General features: G+C 50.0%; 1 protein-coding gene across 1 annotated transcript; it reads left to right on the forward strand.

Annotated features, from left to right (window-relative positions):
- Positions 1–1083: 1083 nt before the first annotated feature.
- PPP1R3F (protein phosphatase 1 regulatory subunit 3F) lies at positions 1084–20949 on the forward strand. The gene is made up of 4 exons (XM_069108228.1): positions 1084–2104; positions 11853–11908; positions 12496–12578; positions 17058–20949. Exons 1-4 carry the CDS (start codon positions 1176–1178, stop codon positions 17994–17996), a joined length of 2007 nt encoding a protein of 668 aa, XP_068964329.1. The 5' UTR covers positions 1084–1175; the 3' UTR covers positions 17997–20949.
- The last annotated feature ends 599 nt before the right edge of the window (positions 20950–21548 follow it).

The following is a 21548-nucleotide window of genomic DNA, read 5'->3' on the forward strand; positions in this document are numbered from 1 at the left end:
ATTTCCCCAGAAGTGAAATCTCTTCATTGGGAATAAATATGCTAAGCTTCTTCACAGAGTCATTGTGAGGTGTGTTTAGTGAACTTTAAAGCTGGAAATTAAAATAGGCTTGTATTTCTTTATTTCCTGGAGGCCCTTGGTCAAGTCTCGGTAAACCCTGCCCCCTCTAATTCCTTTACGGGAGACCTCTAAGAGGTCCTAGGCCGATCCATGTATTTTACAGAAAAGGAATTCTAAGGATGGAATCAAGCCGTGACCCAGGTCATCCAGATGGATTCCTGCGATGCTGCCGCTCCCCCCCGCCCCCCCCCCCCCCCCCGCAAAATTTGATTCATCCATTCAACCAATACTGATTATGACTCATAATCATAGCTCATGACGGGCTACAGGTCACAAGTCAGCGACAGCCAGGTCTCTTGCTGCCAGCCCAAGGGCACACACTCCTCTGTCTCCCTGAGAGGCTCAGGGGTCCTGCAGGCTGGTCTTTGGGCCCCTCACAGTAGCTCTATCAATGTCCCGACTCCCTTCTCCAGATGCCTCTCTTGGCCAGCACACACCAGAAGGGGCGGCCACATGGGCCAATCTCCAAGGCCAGAGCTCTGGGGGTCTCCTGTGGGGGAGGTAGGAACCCTTCCCAGGTCTAGAAGAACGAAGCAGAGGGAGACGGGAGGGAAACGAGGGGAAGGAAAAGAAGAAAAGACGAGGCCGCCCCCTATCTCCCGCTGCACGTGCCCTTCAGCTCGGCCCGCGCAGGCGTCTGAGCCTGGGGGGGGCGGGGCGGGACGGCCCCGACTCCTCCCCCTTCCCCTCCCTGTCTTTTCCTCTCCTTTCTCTCCAGGTGCAGCCCCCTCCCTTGGCCCTTCTCCTCGCGCTGCTTTCTGCCATTGGCCACGTGCCCTGTCCCGTCAGCCCCCGCGCGCCCCACGCCGCCACCACCTTCCGACCCCACTCCCCCCACTTCGAGCTCGCCGTCTCTCATTGGCCGCTGCCCTTAATCGCCCGCCCTCAGTTGCCTGCCATTGGCCGCGTCTAGCTCTAGCCTGCACTTTCTTCCCCTCCCCCCGCGCCTCTCCCCCCATCCCCCTCGCCGCCCGGCAGCCTCGGGCTCCGGCTCCGCCTCGTCCAGGGTCCGAGCTGGGCTCTGTGGCTTCGGGCCGTCCGGCCCCGCCTAAGTCATGGCCCGAGCGACCCCGCGGGGAGAGCCCCCGAGCCTGGCCGGGGTGCCTCTGGAGGTCGGGCCGCCGCCTCCCGCTGTAGCCGCCTCCGAGGAGCTGGGCGGGCCCACGCACGGGGCGGCCTCCGGGCCGGAGGAGGAGCCGGGGCCGGGGCAGCTGCGGCGCCCCTCGGGAGGGCCCCGGCGTGTTCTCTTCGCTGACGAGGCCCTGGGGCTGCCCCTGGCCCAGCTGAGGCGCTACCAGCCCTGGGGTTGCGCCGGGCTCGGGGGAGGGCCCACCGACGACGAAGACGACGACGACGACGACGACGAGTCCCCGGCCGAGCTGGGCCTGAGCAGGAGCCCCCCTGGAGCCGGCCCTGGGCCCCCCTTCTATCTGCTGCCCGGCTTCGTGCTGCCCCCGGCCCCGGGCCGGCTGGAGCGCCTGCGCGGCTCCATGGTGGAGCTGGAGGACTTGCTTCCCCCTGAGGACCCCGGGGCCCCGGGCCGAGCGCCGGTGTTGCGCGGCCTCATCCGAGTCCTCAACCTGTCCTACCACAAGGCGGTGCACGTGCGTGCCACCCACGACGGCTGGGTCACCTTTCGCGACCATCCGGCCCACTACGTGCCGGGTGGGAGCAGCTCCCCCGAGGATGGAGGGCAGACGGACCGCTTCGCCTTCCAGCTGCCCTTCGAGCCCGCCAGCGTGGGCGCCCAGGTCCAGGACGGTGCTCGCATCGACTTCGTGGTGCGCTACCAGACGCCCGAGGCCACCTACTGGGCCAACAACCAGGGCAAGAACTATACGGTGGTGCTGAAGGAGACCTCGGCAGCCCGGGCCAAGGGGCTGGGCCTCCCGGTGCCACCCGGGCCATCCCCAACAGCGAAGCACCTCCTTTGGGAGGTGGAGACGAAACAGCTGAAGAGCTGTATGAAACCTGTCAGACACAGGTAACTCGCACTCCAGCTTCTGCCCCTCCCCTCCCATACTGGAGCTGGCCTCAGGCTGAGCTCTGGGGAACCCACTAAGGAGTCTAAGGCAGCCATTGCCCATTGGCCCGGTGCCCCTCCCCCCAATTAAAAGGGATGAAGCTCAAAGTAAGGGTCAGGCAGCTAGGTAGCACAGTGGCTATACACTGGACCTGAGTTCAAATCTGGCCTCAGGCACTTACTCGCCGTCCGGGATCGCCCGGGTCGCCCCCCCCCCCTCCCGCCTTAGCAAGTCTCTTAACCCTTCTGTGCCTCAGTTTCCTCATCTGTGACATGAGGATGATGATAATTGCACTTGCTTCCGAGGCTGGCAAGACTCAAATGACATATTTGTGAAGCATGAGCAAGCTTCAAAACACTATCTAAATATAAATATAAATTATTGTTACTGTGGTAGTTGGAGTTGCTGCCTTAACTTAAAATTGCTGCTTTAAGTTTTAAGCATCTTAAAAGTCCAGTTGCTGCCTGGACTTTTGACCCAACTGTTTGAGCAGAACTGTTTTGGGGGGACTGTGACAACATGTTAGACTGAGCAGTGTTAGTGTCACCTGAAAGAAACAACTCAGGCATTGGAGGACCTGGGTTCATGCTCTGCCTCAGACGCCTGCTGGACCTCCCTGGGTCTCCTGCAGTCTCTTCCTCCTCTGTAAAGTGAAGGAGTTGGATTAGACTCAGGGTAGGGAGCCTGAGTCCAAGTTTTGCAGAACAAATACTTTCATTAAGGAGATTTTTCCTGTGAAGTTTGGATTCAGTCAGAGGGCAGCACTTGAGGACCTAGAGGGCCACGTGTGGCCTTGAAGTCACAGGTTCCCTACCTGTGGGTTAGGTGAGAAGTGACTCTTGTGCCCAGTACTGGCAGAGAAAACTAGCCTTGGTGAATGAGCCTCTGCACATTCAATGTTCTCCAACTTTTTCTGTCATCATAGCTAATTCCAGCACTGAGGCTTCTGGGAGAAGCCAGCTCTGGGATTTAGGCTCATTCTTGGACAAGACCATGCCCAGTCCAGCTCGGGAGGACTTGACAAGTGAGCACCATCATGATCAGTGGGTGATGTTATATTTGAGAATTGAGGCTTCATGCTTCAGCTAAACCCACACAGCTCACTGTCCTGCAATTGGACACTCATTCTTTCCTAACATGACACAGGCAGATAGACACAGAAAGCCCCGGGTTTGGGTCTCACCTCTGACACCTGCTGCTTCTGTTACCTTCTCAGTGCTCTTGGCCAACAGTATCAAACTCGAATACAAAGAGATCACTGCTGGCTGCATGTTGACTTAGAAAACTACAAATTAATGTTATCCATCCTCTTGACCGTGGGCCAGTGTTCATCACCGAAGTTCGTGAGTATTAGCAAGTCTTCATTCAGCTGGGTTTGAGTCACTTTCGACTTTGAGCACTAGATTTGGGAGGCAGAGATCTGGGTTGGATTTCCGGGTCTGGGCTATGTGCTATGTGAGACTTCTGGATCTCCTCTCCTCCTTTCAAAGGGTTCTTTCATCTCTAACATGCTGAACCACATCTGATTCTGTGCTAGGCCCTAATTTCCCTTCTGCAAAAAACGTGGAGCAACTCAGTTCCTTTCCTGGTCCTAGATCCACATGGGTATGTCATCTTAGCCCCAGGTCATGCATGCAGGAGAGCCCTGACTGAGGACTGCATTTCCATTCTGGTTGCTTGATAACCATAAAAGTGAAAGAGAGAGGAGACTTAGTTTGATACAGTGTCCAATAAAAATCAGTGCTTTACATGTGTCATCCTGTTCAAGCCTTACAACCCTCGGAGGTGATTTTACAAATGGGGAAACCGAGGCAGACAGGTTCAGGGACTTGCCCTGAGGCATGATTGGAACTCAGGTCTTCCTGCCTCCTGGTTCATCACCTTTATCCATTGGGCCACCTGGCTGAGCATCTTCAGTAAAGCTGCTACACTCTTCTTCCTGACCCTCAGATCTCTCCACCTGTTGGCATCACCCTATTACATGTGTGCAGCCAACGTGAACACACCCCTGTGGGCTGGGGCTTTGCTGGTACTCTTCCATTTCTTGGATTTCTAGTCACCCTTTAAAGCCTCTGTCCCAAGTCAGTGACTCAGGGAGTGTTTTGTTTTAGAACGCTCCAGTGAACTTAATTATAATGTAATGTTGTGTGGTACAGGTCTTCATATCTTCTCCCCCTCCCCCCACTCCCACACTAGGAGTTCCTTGAAGTGGGGGGGGGGGCCTTAATCTTATCTAAACTATATACTCTCAGTACTCGGAAAATACAACTTAATCGCTGTTAATAATTGAATAAATCTGTTGGTTATATACTTGACCCCCTAAATACTTTTAAGATAAAAAATGGCCTAGGCCTAACCTAAGGCTAGGATGAGGGGAATGAGCTGTGCATGCAGATGTTGGGGGAAGCAGGGAAGGTTTTTTAGGGACACTCACCTCAGAGCTGGATCCTGGAGCGGGGGGGGGGGGGGAGGAGAAGAATCTGTTGTGGCCGTTGTGGATGGGGGAAGGCTCAGCCTTGTTCCTCTAGGCCCCAAGGGTCAGTCTTGGGAACAGCAAAGTTGGATGAGTTCTCCCACTGTGAAATGGGCTGCTTTGGAAGGCAATAAGCCCCCAGGCACTGGCAGTTTCCAAATAGAAATTGGTGGCCTTGTGCTGGGGATGCTTGTTCAGATGCAGGTCAGGTCAGGTCTGTTTCTTGTGATGTGAATGTGACACTGGGCAGTAGGAAGCTTTTTACAGACCATTCTCCTCTGTGCCCTGGGTAGACCACTAGGTAGACCTGGGTAGTCCAGGTCAGGAGATGAGTGTGGGCTGGATCTAAACTGGGGCCTTAAAGACATTAGAAATGGATTGTCCTGGGCCAAGGTGGCAGGGTTGGGCTGTCCTTCCCATGTCTGTAGGCATGGGAGTCAAGAAAGAGAAGCTTCGGTTTGAGCACAGGATTACAATGAGAGGAATCTCCATTTCTTCTGTTGCCCAGGAAATCCTGCAAATATCTATAAAGTGGAGATGATGGGAAAAGCCCAGAAGTGTCAGAGCCAGGCTTCACCTTCAGCCTCTCCCTAGACCCAGCCTCACAAGGGTTCTCTGTCCCTGCTGTCCCATGGACTCCTCTATTCTCAGAGCTTTTGAGGGAACACTTGCATCATCTGTGTACTGTATAGGGCTGAGTGTTAGCTCTCATCTGCTCTCCCACCCACTAGTCAAGCAGTAGTGATCTGCAATTTGGAGCAGCCCTAGGCTGTTATCAAATAAACCCCTGGGCCAGCTGCCTTGAGTCAGTCCCTAAGCATTCATTAGGCACTTACCACATGCCTAGCACTGTGCTAGGGTCTGGGGATAAAAGGAAAGGCCACAGCCAGCCCCTGCCCTCAGGGAGCTCTAAATGGAATAGGGGAGAGATCTCCCACAGTGATGTGCAGACATCTCTTCAGGATGATAAGGAAATGGTCTGCAAAGGAAAGGCCCTGGGAAGGCTTCCTATACAAGTGGGGTTTTCATTGGGACTTGAAGGAAGCCTGGAGCCAGAGCATTCCAGGCCTGGAGGACTGGGGGACCAGAAAAAAATGCCTGGAGCCTAAAGACAGAGGTTCTTGTTTGAGGAATAGCCAGGAGGCCAGGGTCGCTGGATCCAACTGAGTTTATTGAGCAGGGGGTGCTGGGGACATGGTCAGACCCTCGATTTAGGAAGATCACTTTGGTGGCTGAAGGAAAGATGGGCTCCAGTGGGGAGAGACCCCACCTCTCAGCAGCTATTGCTGTGGTCCATGTGTGAAAATATCAGAGCATGTACCAGGGTGGGGGGCAGGCTCAGAAGAGACAAGGGGGCGTATATGAGGGATACTGCAAAGGTAAAATTGACAGGTCTTGGCAACAGGCAGATATGGTGGTGAGAAAGTGAGGTGTCCAGGATGAGGTCTGGAGCCTTGAGAGGATGGTGTTGCCCTCCACAGTGATAGGGAACAATGGGGTTACCAAATACATCATACATACTAACATGGTAGGAGACAGAACAGGAGCAGTCAGAGGGAAGTGTGTCCTTGAAATCTAGAGAGAAGGCTTGAGCCAGGAGGAGAGAGGGATCCTTGGTGAAGAAGGATAAGGGCCATTAGCAGTCACCAAGAATGAGAATTGAGAAAAGGTCATTAGCAAAAAGGGACATCCTTTCTTCCCCTTAACTTTATCTGTTGCTCCCAGGTGCATCCAGTTTTCTGCTCTGGGGATAGAAGATTTCTTTGCAACTTTCAGCCAGTCAGGCAATTCTTAAGACTATGAAATGTAAAAGAGTAGTCAGTCTGTATCTGAAGAGAGAATTCCCCACACCTATGAAATGATGGGTCTGGAGAGAGAAAGAGAGAGTGAATGTGTGTGTGTGTGTGTGTGTGTGTGTGTGTGTGTGTGTGTAATCATTTTTTTGGGGGGGGGAATGGAAACATTTGGTTTTGACACTTCAGGAACTTCCTAACAAGCAGCCAACCTCTCCTAAAAGGATGGGTTGGGGGTCAGGAAGACCTGTGAGCCCCTGGACAAGTCACTGAAGCCCTCAGCCTCTGTTCCCTCCACTGATCTCCCAGGGTTGCTGCAGGGTGACTGATATAGCCGATGTAAAGGGCTCTTTCTACTATTGCTTTCCCCAGAACTTTGGTGCTGACTTTGATCTGGGCCAGTGCACTTTCTGCTGTCAGCGTGCCCTGTACTTCTGTGACCACCTCCTATCACTAAATACTAAAACCTTCTGTGTGGCTGAGTTCTTTATCTTGTCATAACAGAAATAGCCCTGAATTTGTATTCAGGACCAACTTGGAAATTGAAACCAGCCTCTGACCTCTGGTAACATCATGTCCTGAACTTTTTACGATCTGCCTCAGTTTCTTCCTCCTCCCATACATGAAGAATGATGGAACTGGGAAACCTTCATGTAGGAAGAAGCCTTGGATTGGAGTTTGGAAGGAAGCTAAGGCTTGTAGAATGATCTGGAGAAGGAAATAGCAAACCCCTCCAGCATCTCTGCCAAGAAAACCCCACATGGGGTCACAGTCAAACACAACTGAAAAATGACTCAACAACAACAAAATGGGTGGAGCCCTTTGTACTATGGTCACAAAGATTGTCCCCCTATGTCTTGCAAATGATAACTGTGGTTGGTAAATTGACTACAAAGAGGATGGAATTCTCCAGGATGGGAGAGGAAGAACAATGGTGAACCCTTGTTGGGCACAGCTTGTTCAGATTTTCCCAACTTGCCTGAAGGGTTATCCAACATTCAGTGACCAGCTTGGCTCATTCAGAGCTCATAGGGCCAAAAATTGGCAACAGAAATACTCAAAGTAGCTTCTCAGTAACTCAGGCTGGACCATCAGCTATGCTTCCCATCAGATTCCTCCTCAGTGATTTTCATGACCCACAGAACAGTCTGCCCACTCACCTTCCCTCCCACCCATGAAATGTTATCATCTTAGAGAATTTTACAATTATGAGAGAATATTTCTCAAAACCACTTGGCACAATGCCTGGCACATAGTAGGTGCTATAGAAATGCTTATTCCCTCCCCCATCCTCAGAGAGAGGGTGTCTACTGTAGGCTTAGCCACCTCTCCATTTCCTGTCTAAACTACTATCCTTTGGTGTCTGGCACATAGTAGGTGTTTAGCCAGTGCCTTTTTCTTTTTTTTTCTTTTTAACATCTGTGCTTTCATCGATGTGACTCCACTTTCCAATGGCACAGACTGTTTCCTCACTCAGGTTGCCATGTGCCCAATACTGCCCTGTCCACACACTTGTTAGGCAGTGCTTCTTGACTTGACCTGCCCCCCCCCACCCAATGTTACTGAATTTTCTCTTTTTTTCTGTGACCTGCTTTGATTGGGTTGCCTGAGCACCTCAAAAGCAACCTAACCTGATGGCCTGAAGGAGCCTCTTGGAGGAAACAGCAGAGACTGGATCCTTCAGTGTGGTGGGCTGCTTCTCTTCTCTTTCATTGTTGTTTTTTCCACCACCTCTTAGAAATTGTCACATCTGGCTCTTTTCCCTTTCAAGTGAAATCTCTGTGGTTGCCTCTTTTTTGTCTGTCCCCACTGTCTAGGAGCTGGGTCAGATAAGCCACCACAGTTTATTCTCACTTCACCCCCTCATCTCCAGACTGCCAGGTTTTCCCCTCCTGACTGCTAGAAATGATCTTCAGACAGCTGTGAGAGCAGCTTGATTTCTGTAATTAGGAGACTAGGTTGGAGAGAGAAAGGTGATCTGGCTGTTTAATCAGTCAGTCAATAAACAAGCATTTCTGAAACCCTTACAATGTGCCAGGTACTGCTAAAAGAAACAAGGACTGAGCCAAAGCTGTCTGTGGGAACCGGGAAGCCTTCATGTAGGAAGGAGCCTTGGATCGGAGCTTAGAAGGAAGCTAAGGTTTGTAGGAGCCTGTGAGGAGAGAGTACATTCCAGGCATGCGGGAAAGAAGGCAGGAGAAGTTTGATCTGGATGGAGAAAAAGTAGGTGGGAGCCAGTCTGTGAAGGGTCTCTCTTGCTAGACCAGGGAGTTTGGATTGGATTCTCCAGGGAAGAGTGGACTTCAGTGTAGAAGAGCACATTACAGACCAGGGCTATGTACAGAACAAAACAGAGAATTATTCCTTAAGTGCCTAACTGCTAGGTGCTAGACCGAACAAAGCCATTCCCTGCCTTCAGGGAGCTCACACTCAGATGGTGGAGCCAATATGCAGACAACCAGGTGCAAAGAAGGCCTAAACAGGCAAAATTAGAAAAAATCAGTAGAGGGAAAGCACTAACAGCAACGGGGTGGGGAAACGATTTACTGTAGAAGAGAAGATTGGAGTTGGAAGCCAGGGAGGAGAGGAGGAGGAAATACGGAGGGAGAGCATTGCAAGCATGGGACACAGCTGGTGCAAATGCCTGGAGTCAGGGGATAGATAAAGGAACAGCCAGGAGGCCATTATCACTGGATATGAGAATCCTGGAACAATGGGGGGGAGGGGAGGAGGAAGGGCAGCAGGTTTAAAGAAAACCAAGCAGAGGATTTTCTGTTTGGTCCTGGAGGCACAGGGTCTTTCACCTTGACCTCTTAGCATTTGAATTTGGGGTTTGAGAAAATGAAATGAAAATGAAAGATATTTTCTAGATATGAGACTTTAAAACTACCCAAAGAGCTCTTTTGCCAAAGCTAGAGGCCCAGATATGATGGCCTTCTATTATTCATCTGCATTCGGTCTTAGAGACCAAGAAAGACAGGACTCCCTAGCCCCACCATTTTCTTCTTTCTCTCCTCTGCAGCTTCCCTGATTCCCAGGGCTCTTTTCACTGCCTGTTTCATCTCACCAAAAGAAACAGTACCTGCCATGTGCTTGGATGTATTCTCACTCCATACTTCTTTTCCTTCTAGGGACTTTGACAAGGTAGAGGCCAGAATCTCTGGGGAAAAGCTGGTGCAGAGTCAGGGAGCCACTCAGGTACTTAATCTCTAGGCTAGTGCTCTAGTTCTCGCAGGACTTAAATTTGTCTCTAGTTCTGAGGATGCAGTTCTCTCTGCCCTCTTGGAACCATCCGAGAGAGGACATTTTGCTGGACATTTCACATGGAATAGGACTGAATCTTTCCACTTGCTCCTGTGACAGAAGTTGAAGAGCCCCTGCTCAGATGCTAATGCATGCAGCTGGATTCAGAAGAGGCTGGAAGATGAGCCTCAAAGTCGAGTTGGTTGGTGATGGCCCTATGTTAACATGGCAGGAGGAGATCCCCAGCCGAGTAGGGCCCCAGGCTGCTATTTCACATTCATATACCTGACTTTGGCATCAACTCCGAGAAGCACCTTGTCAGTGTCGTGCAGCTGTGTCAGACTCAAAATTCACCAGCCATGGATCAACTTCATTTTCAAATGGAATGTTATCTTATGTTTTATTGTATTGCTATTTATTTTGTTTAAATCTCTGTTAAAAGCTCTTAGTGTTGTAGATCTACATAGTGACTGCAGACCCTGTGCTTGACACCTCTGGGCTACAGCCTCGAGTTGAATCTAATAAGTAAAAGTTCTGAGGGTTTTTAGTGGAAAGGCCCAAAGCCACTCACATGAACTTGGACTCTGCCCTTGCCCTAACTCATCTCAAATGTTGGATTCAGCAGTAGGTGGCATAGTTTGAAAAGAGAATATCCAGGGGAGGCCAACCAGGATGGCCTTGAATCCATGCCACATTGAAGGAATTGCCATTGTCAATCTGGAGAAGGGAAGACTCAGGAGTTTCATGGGGACTGGACTGAAGTGTTTGGAAGGGGAACCAGGCAGAATCAGGAGGAGTGGGCACAAGGGGCTTTTTGAAGGCCCCTGGTTTGGGAATTATGGTGAAGATTCTTTTGTTGGATGAGTTGGCCTTGATGGCCCCAGAGACCCCTTCCAATTTTGAAATCCTTTGAGGACCACCTAGGCATAAGGTTCAAGAAATCAGGAGACCCACTGTTTAACCTTTTCCCCTTGACTGTTATTCACAGCTTGGAGAGAGACTTCAGGCCCACTATTCCAGTGTTACTTTCCCTGCTGCTGGGATTGGAGAGGCTTTTAGTATTGGCAGCGCTCTGATGGTGGGAGCTATGGGCTATGATGGCAAAACCTGTAGTGATCACTGAAGATCTCCAAGATGAAGAGGGGGCCAAGGATGTGAATCCTAAAATGGGAGCCCCAAGACCAGACTGGAGTGATCATGATCCCAAGCCTGGGCACTTTGCCAGTCACCCTTCTCTGCGGAGGTGTGGGGACATTTCTGCTCTGTGGCATTTTCCCTCAGCTACATCTTAATAAATCATGGAGACAAAAAAAGTAGATTTTGTTATTAAAAGTAAATTTGTAAATAAAGTTGTTCAGTCAAGAGCCCAGATTTGGTGGTGGGAAACCGGGTAAAAGAAACCTTCCTTTTCATATTTCAGTGTATGCCCCTCCCTTTTTATTTTAATCATTTGGGGTTAAGTGATTAGTAAAACTCAGTTACTAAGTATTTGAGGTTGGATTTGAACTTGGGTCCTCCTGACTCCACTGTGGTCTCCAGAGTATGCTGCTTGTTTGTGTTTTGTTCTCCCTATTCTCCTAGATCAGAATTGGCTTGGGGCCAGTAGCTGAGGAAGCTCCTGACGTTGTCAGAGTGGTGGTGGGGAGGCGTCCTAACAGTATATGATCTGAGTGACCTCTTATGAGCAGGGGGAATACTCTGGGGCTAAAATCCCTTGGCTGGTGACTTTGAGCTGGCACCATCTGGCGGCCACAGTCTTCACCCTCTTTCTGGTCATTAACTTCCTTTAGTAAGTGACAGCCTGCTTTTCTGCAATGAGCTGGGTACAGGGAGCACACCATCTGCCATGCAAATGATTCTACTATACACAGGAGAGCAGTGAAGCTGAGTGCTGGGTGACATTATCTTAGCAAATCAGTGATGTCAGGAGGGCTTCCTGGAGAAGATGGTCTCCAACAGAAAAGGGAGGGATAGTCTTGCAGAGAAGCAGTGTTTGAGGGGCAGAGTACAGAGCAGTGGGACGTGAGACTCTAAATACAAAGGCAGCAGATTTCTGAGGGCCTTCAATGCCTGGCAGTGCCATTGAGGGACATGGATGGCCAGATCTCAGTGGTGATGGTGTGGAGGGGGAAGAGTGTCGAGGCAGAGAGACCTATAAGGTGGAGAGTGTGTCCACTTTCCTCTCTCTACCTCCCACAGGCAGACTGAGGAGGAACTCAGAAGAGAGAACGTAGATGACCCTGTCTCTTCAATGGGTAAGTCATGGGGAAGTCTGATGGTGACATTTTCATGTTCTTTTGCTGCCCTGCCCCTCATCTTTTGAGTTTTACACAAATTCACCTGCAATCTCAGAAATCCCCTGGTTATGGATTGGGACCCCCACCCCCAATTTGGGAGTCAAATGGACTATTTACTATGAAAAGACCTGTTAAAACCTGGTAAGTCTGGGTGCAGCAGCATGTCTCATAAAGCCACTTGGGGAGGGAGGAGGGCCTGGACCAAAAAGTTTTCCACTAATGCTTCCTGATTTGAAGGTGTCTATAGACAGTGAATGCTGGCATTTGAGGCCAAGGCAAGTTATTTCCAAGACACCTTGAGTTCTGTGGGTAAATGACAGTTTGTCTGGTTGGGCTTGAAGGTGGGGAAGGGTGTTGGAAACCAAGATAGGTGGGGCGGTGGGAGGGGGAGATTTTCTCTCCAAATGGAGCTGGCAGAGGCAGCTGTGTCTTCCCCATCCCCTACGGGTTTCTCATAGAATGACCAGTTTTGAAAAGAATCTGTTGACTTGAAGTCACAGAAATGCAGCATGACTTCTCCTCCCTGCCTTTTCTCACTCTTTCAGAATGCCCTGATGACGGGGACAGGGAGTCAGGGAGCATATTAGTAACCCCTCTGCCACTCCAACCAGGGCCACAGATAATACAGGTAAGAGACAGTGGATCTCCATGGTATTAGCCAAATACACACATGGACCCCTATGGATATGTGCCTGATGTTGGCAACCTTTGAGGATGCCCAGGAATTTAATGTCACCCCAGGGAGCTGGTTTCCCCCAAGGATGCTCTGTCTTCAGCTCTCACAATAGTTTAGACTGAGGGTCTAAAGAGTGGTTGGCACAGCATGAGGAAGAATGTCTCCCCTGTCACACTTGGCCTAGGATGGAATGGGCTGCCATTGGAAGCAGGGGCTTCCTCGTCTCAGCCCTTCTCTGCTGCCAATCAGGGTTGTTGTAGAGACCAAGTGTCTGCCATTCTGAATGTTCGTGATTCTGTGAGTTTAAGAGTAGAGCCCATTGTGAATTTGAAGCCTTTTCCTCTTATGCTTCTTCCATCTGTCACTTGCTGAGACCTTGCTCCTCTTGGCTGATGCTAAATAATTATAATAATTAATGGCTAGTATTTATAAAGAGCCTACTATGTACCAAGCACTATGCTAAGCACTTTACATATATCACCTCTTTAATGCCCACAACTTTGGCAGTTAGGGGTTTGACAGTTTGTCTGGTTGGGCTTGAAGGTGGGGAAGGGTGTTAGAAACCAAGTCAGGCAGGTAGCCCTTTGGTGGGGTGGTGGGAGAGGGAGATTTTGTCCAAACGGAGCTGGTAGAGGCAGCTGTGTCCTTCCTGTCCCCTGTGGGTTTCTCATAGAATGAACAGTTTTGGTCAAAACCCCCATTTTACAGTTTGGGAAACCGAGGCAGACAAAGGTGAAAGTCTCACAGTGTCTGAGGGCAGATTTTAACTCAGGTTAAACAGTGACTACAGGCTCAGTGCACTGTGACACCCTCTGGCTGTTACATCCCTGGCCATACTTTATAATACTAGGGTGTACATTCTCTCTTCTGAGTTCCTCCTCAGTCTGCCTCTTAAATACCAATACCTTGGACAGACTGGCACTGCAAAGGGTACTCTCCATCGCTGCTCCTGAGTCTCTCCCTCTGCAGCCTCTTCTCCAACTCTGGTGACTCACAGCCTTCCTTTCCAGCTCAGTTCCTGCCCTTTACTAGGGGATTTCAGCATACCTCACATACTTGCTGTGATCCTTAGGTCTCTTCTGCACCTCAGCTATGCCATGTTCAGGAGCTCTCAAAGTTCCCTCATCTGATCATCATTTTATCTCATTCTGTTCTTGGTCTGCCCTTCACCCTTCAGTTCTGTGCCTTATGGTCAGCCATCAACCAGCTCCACACTGGTTTCTACTCTTGACCTTCAGTTGTAGCAGCTTAGACCTAGACACATGTCAGGAGACTTAGGGCCCCACACGTAGAACCAGTGACCTGGAGACACACGGACAGTGGCTCTGGGTCTTTGCCGATTTTGATCTAGCTTCGAACCAAGAGTTTGAGATTCAGAAGAACTAAAGACCTAGAAAGGACTAAGCCTGTCTTTGGTTTTTCTTTGTATCCCCAGTGCTTAGAACATAGTAGGTGCTTAATTGATGCTTGGGGACAGACGGAGTTCTCCCTGTCCCACTATCTTTCTTGGAGGTTCATCCTGTGACCTCCTCTTTCACCTCACCTCATGCACACTTAAAGATGGTCATACCCTTTATCCTTCTGTCACCCACAAGTGTTTCACTTCCATGATCAAGAATTCTGACATGTTTTTATCTGCTCAAAACCATTTATCATTCCATCTTTCCTTCCAACCCCTCATCCTGTTCTTTTTCCTCACTTTGCTCACTGGTGCTTTCAACCCTCTCCCAGACCTTCCTGTAACCTTCACTGGTTATGCTTTCTTCCTTTTTTCCTTATCTTGAACCTTTGATGAACCAACCCAATTCTACACTGCTCCCTTATTGGATCACTGATCTTGCCCCACCAGGTCAGTCCTACTCATGTGCTGCTGAGAAATTCACAAAACTTTTTTTTTTATGTTACATAATTTCAACTTGGCCCTCACTGCAGCAAGGCAATCCTCTCACACCTCCCTCATCACCTCCCTCTCCCACTCTCCACAAAGGCTCTTCCAAAGCTTTAAATCCTTCTTAAAATCTCCCATGGCTCTTCTGCCTCCCCCAACTGCCTCATTTCACTGGAAAATATTGAAGCCATTTTTTGCTTTGAGTCCCTTCTTTTTCCCCTCTTCCTCATCTCTCATCACTCAGATGTCTTCCTTCACCTGTCTCCCATGAAGAGGTGACCCTTCTCCTTGCCCAGCTGACCCCCTCACATGCATCCTTGGTCCCATCCTAACTTCTCCAGAAGATTACCCCCTCTTCCATCCCCACTTTTTCATTTATCTTCAGTCTCTCCCCTGCTGCCCACAAACATGCCTGTGTCTCCCCAATCCTCAAAAAAAACTTCACTTGATCCCTCCATCCCTACTAGGTCTTGTCCCATATCTCTCCTCTCTTGTATGGCTAAATTCCAGGATGGGTGTCCTTGCTTCCTCTTTCCTTCTTCTCTTCTTAACCTGAGGCCTCTCATCCTCTGAATCTCTAACTCTTGGTTCAAAGCTAGAGATCAAAAACAGCAAACACCCAGAGCCATTGTCAGTGTGTCTTCAGGTATTAGTATTGCAAAGGGACCGTGATGGAGCAATTAGCTTTCTCTCAATCCTCATCCTTCCTGACCTCTCCTAAAGTCCAGATTTCTTAGCCTGACAATTGGAGTTGGTGCCGGTCTTTGATCCTTTCCAGAACAATCTCTTCTGTTAATGGTACTGCTGCCACCCTTCCATATCTTGTGTGCCTCTGCTTCTGCTCATTCCTTATGCTTCTGAGAGTTGACATCCAAGGGCCCCTCCATTATTACTTCTGGAAACAGGTTCCCTAGCCTCCATGTAGGTCACAGCCCTCCTCATGCTTACAGAGGGGCTTTGCTCACAGTGACCTTCAGAAATGACAATTTCAGTGACCGGATACTGTAGCCATGTTTACATGAGAAACTGCTGAGTTGTTAGCAAGGAGATGGGAACTTTACACTTTTGTGATCACAAATTCATATTCATTTCAATTTTCAATGGACCCAGAATCTCACTGGGCAGAATTTATTTACACTCAAGCCCCTTGTAAATAAAAGTAGGTGAAAAGGGCAACTCCTATTTCTGTGGTTAATTATCATTTGCACAGTTACAACAACTATAAAATAGGAAGTACAAGAATAATTACTCCCATTTTACAGATGAAGAAACTGAGGTTTAGAGAAGTCAAATGATTTGCCTCATGTCACAGAAGGTCTCTTGGCTCCCCTGTTGGGCACTTTGCCATTCTTATTAGGGTGATTTGGCTCAAACTTTCTAAAGCAGAAACCATGGGCAGGCACTCCTTTCTGAGGTGGGGCATTCCCATCAGCCACAGGGAGGGACAGAGAATTCATATCCATTAAATCTGAAGTAGACAAGATGTCTCCATTTAGTCAGCGGGCCCAGAGAGGAAAGGGAACTTGTCTCAGCCAGCCTGTCTCACAGGGCCTTTAAATGGTCTACCCCAAACCTTCAACAGTTTCCTGTTGCCAAGAAGACAAATGCAATGCCCTTTGAGGCTCTCCACAGTTCATCAAGGCAGCCTCATCTTTCCTTTCTCTCTCTGGCAGCTCTGCCTCAGTGGTTGGGAATGCCTCTTTTCTGTTGATTCTCCTCCTCTCCCCTTCCCCCTCCTCCTGCTTTTCCTTCTGCTTCTTTTGCTGCTGCTTTTTCTCTTTCTCTCCCTCCCTGTCTCTCTCCCTCTCTCCCTCTCCCCCTCTCACCCTTTCTCTGTCTCTCCCTCTCCCCCTCCCTTTCCCTCTCTCTCCCTCCCCTTCCTTCCCTCCCTTCTCTTTCTGTCTCTTTCTCTCTATGTCTGTCTCTTTCCTCTCTCCCCCTTCCCCCTCCCTCTCTCTGTGTCTCTGTCTCTTTGTCTCTTGCTATCTCCCTCCCCCTCCATCCCCCCATTTCTCTTTTGCTCTCCCTCCCCTCTCTGCATTTCCGTCTCTCTGTCTTTCTGTGTGAATGTCTCTCCCTGTCTCTTGCTCTCTCCCTCTCCTCCTCTTCGTCTATCTCTCTATCTCTCATTCTCTCCCCCTCTCTCTGTGTCTTCAGTTTTTTCAGGGTGCTTGGTCTTTCCCATCATATGCTGCTTTGTGCCATTTAATAAGACCTCATGTTTTGGGGGGCACAGTGCAGGTCCTTGACCAACCTTGCAAGGCCATGGCATTGTCATCTTTCCTGAGGAGGATTCTGAAGGCCTGTGAGGTCAAAGATCCCTGAAACTTGCCTCTGGACCTTCTTTGGCCCAGGGGAGTTGGTTACTAAATGTTTGCTTAGTGACGTTCTTGGGGGGCACTAGAGCTTAGCACCTTAGCAGGGAGTGGGGCATTTTGGGTAGCACTCGTCCAAGTTTCTTTTCCATTTGTTCTTTCTTCTTTCTGTTCCTCCTCCGTTAACCCCCTTCCCTCTTGTCTCCTCCTCACCTTCTGTGACCCTAGGTCTCAGATGTCACAGAATACCTGCCAGAGACGTCCCCCAGCATCGAAATCCCCCCTTCTGTGCTGAGCTTGGCGCCAGGTCAGGGAGGAGCCCTGGGGGTGCCCTTGTTGGGTCCCGTGGGGGAGAGCCCCCATGGTGAGTGTCCAGACTCATGTAGGTCCGATGAGGCCCAGACTGAGGATGGTGTGGACCTGGAGTTAGAGCAACTCTACCTCGCCCACCTGAGCCGCTTGAGGGCTGCAGACGTGGCTGATGGGGATTCGGCAGAGGGGCCGACAGCTGGCCCTGATCACGATCTTTTCCTGAAGTGGATGGGGCCTGAGAGAGCCTTGAACAGCTCTCTGGCAGAGGAGATCACCATGCACTATGCAATGCAGAGTGTGCATGGCATGCTGGAGCTCCTTGAAGACACTTGTGGTGGTGATGGTGAGGAACAGGGGGCGTCTTCAGGTGCAGAGGAGGAGGAGGAGGAAGAGTCTGCAGAAGGAGACACACTGAAGGAATCCCCTCCTGGCATTGTCACTGGCATGTGGCTGGCAGGACAGCACCCAGGCTTCATTTTGGTAAAGGATGGGCTCAATCAGGACCCAGAAGAAGAGGAAATCGGGGGGGCTGGCTGTTCATGGCCCCATTCCTGGGCAGCTCCTGAAAAGCTGACTACAGAGAAAGAATGTGGTCACGTCAGTGCCATCAAGGCTCAAGGGCCCTCTTCTTGCTTCCAGGAAGAAAGCAATCTCTTACCCAATAGCATCCCAGAGAAGAAGCCTTCTGGCATTGGCCAAGGGGGGGGCCTCTGGGAATTCCCCAGCCAGCTGCAAAGGGCTTTCAGCCAATCTCTGTGTGTGCTCGGCCTGCTGGTCTTCCTGCCCATTGTGTGGAATGCCTGCATGGCCTTCATGGGCTTGGCCTTTTATCTCTCTCTGGCCTGGTTCTCTTAGATGGCCATGGGGGGTGGGGGAGGGGGGCCAACAATGATAATTGCAAAAACCCTGGATGGTTCCAGATTCCAGAGACTGTGTGCTGTGTAAAAGAAATAGTGGGCCCACAGGCACAGACACATGGGCATCCACACACATGCATGCCCAGTACCCACGTGTGTGGCATCTGCAGTGGGTGGGGATGGTCTCTGTTTGCTCTATTTCTTACTAAACCTCCAGCAGAGGCTTTTGGCAGTGAGTTTGTCTCTATCCGGCCCTTTCTTCGATAGTTGGGATGGTGACTGAAAGCATGACTGGCACTTGGAAGTGTTCTCTTTTTCTTCCTCTTCCACATGCTCGTTTGGGGGGTACACTTGGGCCATGAGCACAGGGACCAGGTCCCAGACTTAGACTATGGTCATTTGGGACCAACTCCAGCATTCCCACCTTGTTGGCATTCAGGCAGCCATTGAACATCAAGTGCTTCCCATTCCATTTGTGAACCGGAATAGGAGACTGAGTCCTTTATCCCTTGAACTCCCGTCAGCCCTATCCCATTGTACCCACTTTGGCCCTCTCCCATATCGAGAGCCTCTGGAAAGCAGTTATTTGGTCTCCCTGGAGCATCTGCAGTCTCTGCACGAGCAAATCCGAATTGGTTGGGTTTGTTTGTTTTTTTAAGTGAAAGATTCCCAAGCAGAGGCAGGGCAGGCAGCACCGCTGCTTATTAATGTGAGAGGCTCTCAGTCCCTAGATTCCTTGATTACTCAGAAGTCCCTGAGTCCCAACCTCTCGTTTTAAACAGGCCCCAAGAAGGGCTGGGATGACTCTCCATCCAACAGCAGGAAGAAGGAGCCAGATGTCGACCTCAATTCCACAAAAGTTGGCCGGAGGACCCTCAGCTTGGGGTGAATCCTGCTTACCTTATTTTTCCAAAGCAGTGTGCTCTGCAGGCCCAGTTGGTGTGGAGTCCAGGAAGCCAAGTGGCTTTCTTCTCTGTCTGAAAGGGTCCAGAGGCCCTCTAGCTGTCCTGAAATAGTAAAGGGCCCCTCCAGATTGTAAGGCTTCACAGTGAAAGAGCTAAACTGAGTTCAGCTATTTAGGGGCAGGGGGTCTCCTAGCCTCCACACACATTCCTACTCTGGAACATGGTTGGTTTTTTCAAATGGAAGGAAATGCTAACTTTATTAGAAGGGAATGACAAGAACAATATAATCAATCTTTTTTTCCCACCCCAGCTCAAAGAGTTCTGAAAACCTTCCCCAGAACAAGTGTGTTAGCCCTGCCTTAGAGTGAGGGCCCCTGGCTCTTCACTGCCTCCCCTGTCACATAAGGCCACCTCCAGTTCTCCAGTCCCTCTGCTTTTGAGAGGAAGTCTGAGAGGCAGTTGGAGGTTTCAGTCTCTTCCTCAGACTCCCTCCCAGAGGTTGGTGCCTAGTCACCTGATTATAATGATTATCCCTCAAGCCAGTACACATTAAGCGCCTACTATATTCCAGACACTGTGCCAAGTGCAAGGGGCTTACAGTTTAGTGGAGGAGACAACATACAAAACAACGTACAAACAGGCTAAGTTGGAGGTAACCAGTACATTAAGGAGACCTGGACGTGGAAGCCAAGGAAGTGATGAGGGGGGCTGGGTGCCTTTGCTTCAGTGCTCAGAAGGGGTTTATGATGATGGCAGGCTGAGCTTTGCAAAGAGCAATGTTACCACCTGTTTCATGGCATTCATACATGTGTGGGCCTCTCTTCTGTTGGGAGTTGTTCAGTCATTTCAGTAGCATCCTTCATGACCCCATCTGGGGTTTTCTTGGCAAAGATCCTGGAGTAATTTGCTATTTCCTTCTCCAGCTCATTGTACAGATAAGGAAACTGAGGCAAATGACAAAATGACTTGCCCAGGGTTACAACCAGATTTGAACTCTGGAAGATGTCTTCCTGACTCCAGGCCTAGTGACATTCTATCCACTGCAGGACCACATAGCTCCCCATTGTCATGTGAGAGATTGCACCCTAGGTAACATGTGCCCAGACCCTCACCTATGCTACAAGCTGAAAAAGGCGCCTTCTCGGCCTTCGAGAAACTAGCCCGTTCCCCACTGCTGACCAAGCCAAATAAACCTACTGATTCCTGCATTGGAGGCCTTTGCAAGCTGCTTCCCACTGGCCTATTCAGCCTCTTATGCTGTTCCTCTCCAAGCCAAATGTGTGCACTCTTCTTCCCAGGATCGTGTTCTGCTCTTTCTTGCCAGAGGTGTAAATGTCAAAGTCTGACCTTCCTAGCACACTTAGGTCATAGTGGCCCCCTCCAGTTCAAAGCAAGACCTGTGTCAGCCTGTTTTTTTTTTTTCACGCACAGTACACTCCCATGCACACAGTAGTGGATTAATAAGTTTATCAGATTGAAGATCCCTTGGGTGTTTAATATGTTCCACTTCCCTACTTTTCTCTGTGTGAGTTCATCCCGTCTGTCTGTGTCCCCATCTGTCCATCCATACCTCTGTGTCCAGGTCTATCCACGTGTTTCTGTGTCCCTGTCTGTTCCATCCTTGTCTGTCCATCTCTGTGTGCCTCTCTGAAGAGCTCCCATCTAGGGCTCTAGATGGGAACCTACAGGAGATCTGGGGAGTTCCTCAGGCTTTTGTGGGGGCCTCTTCTGTACCCAAGATGAACAAACTGTTTGCTGCTATTCAATTTATCTCGCCTCAGAGTGGGGATGAGATCAGGAAGTCAGGCCCTTGTTCCTATGTGCTTCCTTCAGCTGTTTGTGAACTAGATAGAGGAAGAGTAGCAGTAAATTCGTACATTCCTTTGCGTCCATATGGATGAATTTCGGAGACCAGAGGATCTCCCAACCTACGTGAGCCATGGAAAATAGAAGAGTTCCAGTCTTAGAGCACCCTGACATTCAACTGCCAGTGCGTCCTCAGCACTGTGACTGTACCCAAATAAATTCCCAAATCTCAGCTCTTTACTCCAGGCTATGTGTTAGTTTATCCTCGCCATTCCCCCTCCCCCATCCCACTTGTTTAGGAGAGCCAGGAGCTGCCCTGTACCAAATCACCCAGAAACTGTGATGGGAATATTGAGGATAGATGTTAGAGAATAACCGTGTATATTTGTTCAGTTGTTTCAGTCATCTCTGACTCCCTGACCCCATTTGGGGTTTTCTGAGATACTGGAGTAGTTTGCCATTTCCTTTTCCAGCTCATTTTACAGATGAGTAAACTGAGACAAACAGAGTGAAATGACTTCCCCAGGGTCACCCAGCTAGGAAGTGACTGAGACTGGATTTGAACTCAGGTAAATGAGTCTTCCTGACCCCAGGTCCAGTGGTACTCTATCCACAGCAGGATCACCTAGCGGCACTCTGACCAACTTGCTAGGCAAGGCAACAGACTGGCAGGATTTCCTTGACAATGGGATGTGTTCAGATCTCTAATCTCTCAAATTTCTCCTAATCTTCATCAAGAACTTTGCCTCTTCCCTCCTTGGCTTCAAATTATAGTCAGTGGTGGGCCTTGAAGGCTGGACCTTGTTGCACCCCAGAATCCATTGGGCTCCTCCTGTGCT

The sequence above is a fragment of the Petaurus breviceps genome, unplaced genomic scaffold, assembly GCF_028583685.1.
Source record: "Petaurus breviceps papuanus isolate PSGF00001 unplaced genomic scaffold, PetGlider_PUasm1.0 90333, whole genome shotgun sequence".
Classification (NCBI taxonomy): Eukaryota; Metazoa; Chordata; class Mammalia; order Diprotodontia; family Petauridae; genus Petaurus; species Petaurus breviceps.

Excerpts from the sequence above, each read along its gene's own strand:
- PPP1R3F (XM_069108228.1), top strand. The coding sequence starts at position 1,176 with ATGGCCCGAGCGACCCCGCGGGGAGAGCCCCCGAGCCTGGCCGGGGTG. Across the intron at positions 2,105-11,852 it reads ATGAAACCTGTCAGACACAG|GCAGACTGAGGAGGAACTCA; the intron begins GTAACTCGCACT and ends TACCTCCCACAG. Across the intron at positions 11,909-12,495 it reads TGACCCTGTCTCTTCAATGG|AATGCCCTGATGACGGGGAC; the intron begins GTAAGTCATGGG and ends TCACTCTTTCAG.